Source organism: Oncorhynchus keta, unplaced genomic scaffold, assembly GCF_023373465.1.
Source record: "Oncorhynchus keta strain PuntledgeMale-10-30-2019 unplaced genomic scaffold, Oket_V2 Un_contig_10789_pilon_pilon, whole genome shotgun sequence".
Lineage (NCBI taxonomy): Eukaryota > Metazoa > Chordata > Actinopteri > Salmoniformes > Salmonidae > Oncorhynchus > Oncorhynchus keta.
Window position 1 is genome coordinate 368,530 of NW_026277201.1, and position 8,690 is coordinate 377,219.

At 40.1% G+C, this 8,690-nt stretch overlaps 1 protein-coding gene across 1 annotated transcript; it reads left to right on the forward strand.

Moving 5' to 3' along the window:
- The first annotated feature begins 744 nt into the window (after window positions 1-744).
- LOC118373319 (transcription factor HES-2-like) lies at window positions 745-1,710 on the forward strand. The gene is made up of 2 exons (XM_052500492.1): window positions 745-765; window positions 815-1,710. Exons 1-2 carry the CDS (start codon window positions 745-747, stop codon window positions 1,217-1,219), a joined length of 426 nt encoding a protein of 141 aa, XP_052356452.1. The 3' UTR covers window positions 1,220-1,710.
- Window positions 1,711-8,690: the final 6,980 nt, after the last annotated feature.

The window sequence follows — 8,690 nt, forward strand, 5'->3', positions numbered from 1 at the left end:
AATGAGAAATATTTTAAGTTAAAGACTGCTTGTATACAATAGCATTTGATGTTCAAATCACTTTGTCCAAAAAGCAACACTTATTTACGCAGACGTTTTGCAAGCTTTGTATCATCAAATTTAGCTTGCACAAACCATAGTTGTTATGCTTGGACTAAAAGGGGAGGCAGATGGTTATTATTGTGCACTTGGTGCTCGTGTTGTTTCAAATGCAAAGGTCCTCAGTCAAAATTACTTGACGGTAGCTTGGGGGCGTACCCGTGACGCACAGAACCGACGCTCGAGACCTCCATATAAACTGCGGCCCGAGGTCGTTGGAAACATATCCTCTCCAATCTCAAAGATTCCCACTTGAAAATTGTCCTCCTCCACATACGAGAATGAAAATGATTCCAGATATAACCTCCGAATTTATCCAATCCTTTGCTCCAAGGCCAACTGTGGCCAGGAGAAAAGAGGCGCTTGAATTGAGAAAGGTAAGGGTCTAAATAGATACAATAGAATAGAAAATACTTTGTGTTTCTAAATTGTCGTGATAAATGGTTTTGCAACGGATTCTAAAGTGTGTGTTACCCTTTTTCAGACAATGAAACCCTTGTTGGAAAAGAGAAGGCGCGCTCGTATCAATGACAGCATCAACCATCTGAAGACTCTGATCCTTCCACTCACAGGAAAAGATGTAAGTTCCAAATAACCAACAAATAGGCTATGCTTTATACCTGTCTAGAATACACAGCTGTAAACATGTCATCATCGAAGTTATGCGTATAGATAGATAGTGGTCTAACCATCACCCCGTTCTCTTTTTGTGCAGAATTCTCGGTACTCGAAGCTTGAGAAAGCTGACATCCTTGAGATGACCGTAAGATTCCTCAGTGATATTCCCGCTGCTCAGAAAAAAAGTACATCAGACAGCTACAAAGAAGGGTACAAAGCCTGCCTGCAGCGCGTTACCGCTCTGATCCCCAAAACGAACCTGGACAAAGACTCGTGCCAGCGGTTGAACGACTTCATCCAGCAGTCCATGTCTGCGTCCGTCGACCCAGCTTGTCAGAACTGTTGCGCCCAGAGCTCCAGGGCTTTCCCCCAGATTCAGCAGAGACTCCTGAGCCTCAAAGCCAACGTTGGCTCCAGAATCGAGAACCACTCGAACTCGCTTCCCAACCGGCCCCAGCCAGTGCCACAAACTGTCAATGCTAACATGTGGAGACCCTGGTAGATTCAAGAAGCCATAACGCCAATGTAAATTGTATGATATGTACATGTCGGGGAGACGTCTCTTGTACATATGTATTTATCAATACTAGGCTATAGAGATGCATGCATTGCCATATTCTCTTGATGAAAAGCTATACTTCATCGTTAAATCATGTTAGTTAAGTATTATATACTGAAGTAATTACACACGTCTTCTGTCTTGTAAATGGACAAGTTTGAAGACATTCTTATTATTTAAGATCTGCATGGATTTTATTTGCTATATTTAGTCCTCTTTGGGGGTTAAATGATAAAAGGGCCACTGAAAACGCCTTTGTAAACCCAAGGGGTTATTAAATGTATGTCATTTGCGCTTTCGACTTCAGTATTCTGGGTCTGTGCAGATAAACGATATGTAAGCACGTTGTGTTATGTTTCTTAAAAACGTAAAATGTCTCTTTTTAGGGATGTATTTGTATTACCATTACGCATTGTACATATATTTAACTCCAATAAAAACTACGATACCGTGGTATATTCCTCTTCATTTCAATTTTCCTTAGTTGTCTTTGTTGGTATGACTAGGATATATGTAGCCATAACGTAGGCCTAGACTGAGACAAAATACTATTTCCTTTTAGTTGGTAAGAAAACGTATCATTACGCACAGAAGTGCGTGTAATCAAGACTTACCCACCAACTGTTACCCAAACGTTTAAACATATGACCTTAATTTAAATGGTTAGTAAAATAGTAAACATGCCATTTTAAGGAACAAGGTTTTAGTCAAATAGAAAGCAGTTTGGCAGTTGAGTGTAACACATGGGGAGCTGTGAAACTTACACCTCTGCCTGAAGTGTCCCCACTTGCGCCAGCGGATAGCTTTTCTCGAGGCGCGGACTGGTAAGACGCTTCAGGAGAGTAGTCACGTGTGCGAGCGAGACAGAGTTTCGCGCCAGGTATTGGCGGAATAGTATGAAGAACAGGGAGGAAGTGGTACTCGCTAAGCAAACAGCCTGAAGTCCCTTACACAACAAGCACAGTGTCATTTTGATAGACGCTTGGACTGACAGGTGTTGTGCAGGCGACAAAATCCATTGCGAGCTATGAAGGGTGATCATCGAAGCAAAGCGAGCTATCTTCTCCCTGTGCGTGTGGTGACCTATCATTTGCGGTTGGATAAACCTGTGTACTTTGCGTCTGGATAAGCAGTCTGAAGAACGACGTTATTGATCTTTTTTTTAATGATGCCCAATACAGAGGTCAGGCAAATGTACAACACGAACAACCACCTTACACATTGAAATAGTATGACAGCTTCTAGAAAAATAGAAGCTGTCATACTGACAGTGATATGTTAACAAAGATTGATAACTTACAAAAATAAACAATTCAACTGTTCCAGCTTGGTATCTAAGGTTGACATCAGGTCCTTCCAAATGGGCCTTCAGCTGTTAAATATATTTTCATAGAAGTTCTGTGGTGTGATCACACACACACACACACACACACACACACACACACACACACACACACACACACACACACACACACACACACACACACACACACACACACACACACACACACTTTATCGCACTGTTCACCATCATCCTCTGTGTCTGGCAATACATTTCCGTGTGTGTGTGTGTTATAGTGAGGTTTCCTTACCGCTCTAACCACCTATCAGTGGTAACAGACTGGAAAAGGAAGGACCTTCCAAAAAATGTTTGTTTTATGTTCTTTATGTAATGGCAGATGCACGATAATAGGCGACACCAGTGACATGGGGATTTTGAAGATGGTCTTAAAAAACTGACTGAAAAGACAGTGTGAGAGAGTCTTTACTCCAGAGCACTTGGAAATGGTTTGTTAAATGCATTGGAAAATGTGGGCTGTCATCGATGTTTACATGCATTAATGAAGTAATGAGGACACCATGCCATCTAGTGGTAGATTTGCGCTACTTCAGAAAAAAATGACCGGCATTTTAGTTTTTTTAATTGATTTAAATCAGACAGATATAAAACTATTAGTCAACAAATTTGCACAAACCTTCGGGAGACTTGTTCCTCTCCATTTAGTCAAGCAAAATAACATTGACTGAAAAGTTATTGTAGGGAAATAGTTTGAATGTACTCCCAAATCTTTAAATTGTGTTTACAATCTTGATATTTTATTTTACTTTTATTTAACTAGGCACGTTAGTTAAGAACAAATTATGTTTTACAATGATGGTCTACCCCGGCCAAACCCGGACGACACTGGGGCAATTGTGCACCACCCATGGGACCCCCAATCACAGCCAGATGTGATACAGCCTGGACTTGAACCAGGGACTGTAGTGAAGGCACTGAGATGCAGTGCCTTAGACCACTGCATCGCATGGGAGCCTATATTCTACATTGTAGAATATTAATGAAGACAGGAGAACTATGAAATAACACATGGAATCATATAGTAACTAAAAAAGTGTTCAACAAATCAACATTTATTTTAGATTCGTCAAAATAGCTACCCTTTGCCAGCTTTGCAAACTCTTAGCATTCTCTCAACTAGATTCACCTGGAATGCTTTTCCAACAGTCTTGAAGGAATTCCCACATACGCTGAGCACTTGTTGGCTGCTTTTCCTTCACTCTGCGGGCCATCCCAAACTATTTCAATTGGGTTGAGGTTGGGTGATTGTGGAGGACAGGTCATCTGATGCAGCACTCCATCACTCCCCTTCTTGGTCAAATAGCCCTTATACAGCCTGGAGGTGTGTTGGGTCATTGTCCTGTTGAAAAACAAGTCCCACTAAGCGCAAACCAGATGGGATGGCGTATCGCTGCAGAATGCTGCGGCAGCCATGCTGGTTAAGTGTGACTTGAATTCTAAATAAATCACAGACAGTGTTATCAGCAAATCACCCCCACACCATAACACCTCCTCCTCCATGCTTTAGTGGTGGGAAATACAAATGCAGAGATCATCCGTTCACCAACACCGCGTCTCACAAAGACACAGCGGTTGGAACCAAAATTCTCCAATTTGGACTCCAGACCATAGGACACATTTCCACTGGTCTAATGTCCATGGCTCATGTTTCTTGGCCCAAGCAAGTCTCTTCTTATCATTGGTGTCCTTTAGTAGTGTTTTTTTGTGTGCAGATATTCAACCACGAAGGCCTGATTCACACAGTCTCCTCTGAACAGTTGATGTTGAGGTGTGTCTGTTACTTTAACTCTGTGAAGCAATTTATTTGGGCTGCAATTGCTGAGGTTGGTAACTCTAATGAATTTATCCTCTGCAGCAGAGGTAACTCTGGGTTTTCCATTCCTGTGGCAGTCCTCATGAGAACCAGTTTCATCATAGCGCTTGATGGTTTTTGCAACTGCTCTTGAAGAAACTTTAAAAGTTCTTGAAATTTTCCAAATTTACTGACCTTCATGTCTTAAAGTAATGATGAACTGTCATTTCTCTTTGCTTGTTTGAGCTGTTCTTGCCATAATATGGACTTGGTCTTTTACCAAATAGGGCTATTTTCTGTATACCACCCCTACCTTGTCACAAGAAGGAAATAAATTCCACAAACAAACTTTTAACAAGGCACACCTGTTAATTGAAATGCTGGTTGAGATAATGCCAAGAGTGTGCAAAGCTTTCAAGGCAAAGGGTGGCTACTTAAATATAAAATATATTTTGATTTATTCAACACTTATTTGGTTACTACATGATTCCATAAGTGTTATTTCATAGTTGCGATGTCTTCACTATTAGTCTACAATGTAGAAAATAGTAAAATAAATAAAAACCGTTGAATGAGTAGGTGTGTTCAAACTTTTGACTGGAACTATATATGAAATAACCATACCTGTGAGTCTTAGTCATCAGGAGGTCTAGCATTTCTCTGTTGGTTTCACAGGGGCTTTCCCAATGTCTGAATGGGACCATTCTGAAAAAAAAAACATAAAGATAACAATTGAGAGAATAGCTTTGGAACTCTGAAGGAAGCATGGGAAAATTAAAGACAGAGATGGACTATATAAAGCGAAAATAACGTAAAGAAATAGACTATACTGTATGTACAGACATTTTCAGATTTCTGGTGAGCACGCCGTTGACCAGCTTAATGTGCTTGTCTAATAGGTCACCCTGGACCGGAAAACATAAAAACACTAAAACTAAGGTCAGCTGAGGTGAGAACAGGTAAAATGACTAATGCCTGATATACAGTGTTACACACTATGTACGTGGATTTAAAATAAGAAGCAATTCAATTTAATTCTGGTCAATCTACCTCATCATCGATTTCTAATACCAACATGTATATCGGAAAAATGAATAGTCTGTTGGAGGATAAAAAACATGTTACAAGAAATAGATTTTTGATCCTACCTCCAATTATGCAATTGAATAAAGTCCTTGATGAAGGACTACAAAATAAATTGGTTGACAGAACAGGAATTTAAATATCTTTGTCCCAAAACCTCCAGTTTTGATCCTTTATGGTCTGTTTAAGGTTCACAAAATCAACCACAGACCCTCCATTAAGACCTATCGTTTCTGGTATCGGCTCCCTAACAGAACAAGTGTCTCGTTATGTGGACATTCACATTTATCCATTAGTCAAACAGTTGCAATCTTATCTAAAAGACACCACTGATTTTTCGAATGAAACTACAAAGTATACCAGTTATTAGTAAAGGAGACTGGCTAGTCACCCTTGATGTCTCATCGCTATGTACCAAAATTCCCGAATGATGGAGGTGTGGAGACCCTCAAATTCTTCCTCTCCAAACACTTAAGCGATGTGCCAACAAATTATATAATTGAGCTTGCACAACTAGAGCTTACTAAAAACGATTTTTCTATATAATAAATATTTCTACTTAGACCTTTGGAACAGCAATGGGGACTCCGTTAGCTCCCAACTATGCAAATCACTTCAATTAACTATACGTTTCTTCGATACAGATCGTCCCTTTGTAACTAGTACAAGAACTACAGTTAACAGAAAACCAACAGATGAAAATAATATATTGACAGCTGGTAGTTATCACCCTCTCCCCCTAAAAAGAGGTTTACTAGTAAGCCAACTTCATAGATTGTCTGTGACACAGAGGTAGAATATAATGGGCAAAATTCTCTCCTTGAGCGTTTTCGCTTGAGAGGATCCCCGATACCTGGCCTGATGAAGCTCAAAAACAAGTTAAAATCTTGAACTGAAGCCAGTTACTTAATAAATTCCAACAAAAACAGTAGAAACAGTTCTATAAACTATAGACTTACTTTCAATGATAGTCGTAATGGCATCAAGAATATTGTCAATCAACATGGGCACATTAAAATCTGATTCCTCTTTAAATTCTGCCTTCCAGAATTCACCTTTATTCTCCTATAAACAATCTTGAAATCTATCAAACATATAGGTTAAATCAGATGTGTTGAGATAGAAAAGAGTCATTCATAAAAGGCTGCTTTCCCTGTAAATCATAAGGACATGTTGTAACCCTGAGACTTCTAAGACCTGTAAGATAAAGTCATGTATAATGCCCTACTAAAGGACTTAATTATATGTTACTGTAACGAATGTTGTCGGGAGAAGGAGAAGAGGACCAAGGTGCAGCGTGGTAAGTATTCATAATACGTTTAATAAATACGAACAGTTCTGCAAGGTGCAATACACAAAACAGAAAACAACTACCCACAAACACAGGTGGGAACAGGCTACCTAAGTATGGTTCTCGATCAGAGACAACGATTGACAGCTGCCTCTGATTGGGAACCATACCAGGCCTAACACAACACACAGAACAAAACATAGAATGAAAAACATTGAATGCCCACCCCAACTCACGCTCTGACCAAACCAAAATAGAGACATAAAGGTAACGTGCACAAGAGGCAATCCCAGAATTCTTTTTTTTTTTGGGGGGGGACACGGGGAGATTGGCGGAGTCAGGTAGGAGACCTGAGCAAACTCCCCGTTCCTCCCGTGGTGAGAGAATGGCCTGGCATGCACCGTGTTACCATAAAGGCCTGATTGGTGGAGTGCTGCAGAGACGGTTGTCCTTCTGGAAGGTTCTCCCATCTCCACAGTGGAACTCTGTATAGTGAAAACAATAGTGGTCCAAAAGCAGAACCTTGAGGAACACTGAAATTTACAGTTGATTTGTCAGAGGACAAACCATTCACAGAGACAAACTGATATCCTTCCGACAAATAAGCTCTAAACCAGGCCAGAACTTGTCCATCTAGACCAATTTGGGTTTCCAATCTCTCCAAAATAATGTGGTGATCGATGGTATCAAAAGCAGCACTAAGGTCTAGGAGCACGAGGACAGATGCAGAGCCTCGGTCTGATGCCATTAAAAGCCATTTACCACCTTCACAAGTGCAGTCTCAGTGCTATGATGGGGTCTAAAATCAGACTGAAGCATTTCGTATACATTGTCTTCAGGAAGGCAGTGAGTTGCTGCGCAACAGCCTTTTCTAAAATGTTTGAGAGGAATGGAAGATCTGATATAGCAAAGGATCTGAATACTTACGTAAATAAGGAATTTCTGTTTTTTTTCTTAATAAAATGTGCAAAAATGTCTACTTGTTTTCACTGTAGGGTATTGCGTGTAGATAAAGATTTTTATTTATCAATTTTAGAATATAATACATTTTTAGAATAAGGCTGTAATGTAACAAAATGTGAAAAAAGTTAAGTGGTCTGAGTACTGAAATTCCGAATGCACTGAAAGTACAAATGTGTACCATTATTTAAACAATTTAATGCGCTGATTTAGGCTAATATTAAAGCACTTAAAAAGAACTTTCAGCAATATTTAATTTTAATACCAGTTTTAGGAAGAGTAATCCCATGTAAAAAATGTCTGCCACCCCTGTAAATAATGTTTTTCAGATCCGGCCGCTGTAAGAACATAGTAGAATAGCCCCCGCTATAATACATTTACAGTACTATGAAAGACATTTCACTTAAATGTGTTATTATTTAACTCCGGGGTCTCCAACTCCAACTGGGTATGCAGGCTTTTATTCCCAAACCAACACTAACAGAACAGTTTACAATAGTCACCTTGGTATTCAGTACAAGCATTGCTTAATTAAATTGGGCGTTGGGCTGTAAAAAAAAACAACCCTGCACACCCAGTGCCTCTCCAGGTCTAGAGTTGGGAGTTCCCTGAATGTGGAAAGGTATGTTGTGCTACAGTACGCAGAGAGAAATCCAGTCTCCGGTCTGTTGTAAAGAACTGAGCTGCTGGCATGATGAATGTCAAAGTCCTCCCAGTATATATTCTCCATCCAGTTTAAACTCAGAGGCTGGACAAGAAAATGATTCAGGTAGTGCATTACCTGCAGGGCTAGGAGATGCTACATCATTGTTTTCTTCAGATACTAAATGTGAAGGCAGAGTGCCTGTGTCCACACCAACTGCTCAGGCGCTGCTGATGATCGTTCCCCCACAGACATCACATACAGTTGAGACGAGCAGCTCCCCTA

Excerpts from the sequence above, each read along its gene's own strand:
- LOC118373319 (XM_052500492.1), top strand. The coding sequence starts at position 745 with ATGTCATCATCGAAGTTATGC. Across the intron at positions 766-814 it reads TGTCATCATCGAAGTTATGC|AATTCTCGGTACTCGAAGCT; the intron begins GTATAGATAGAT and ends CTTTTTGTGCAG.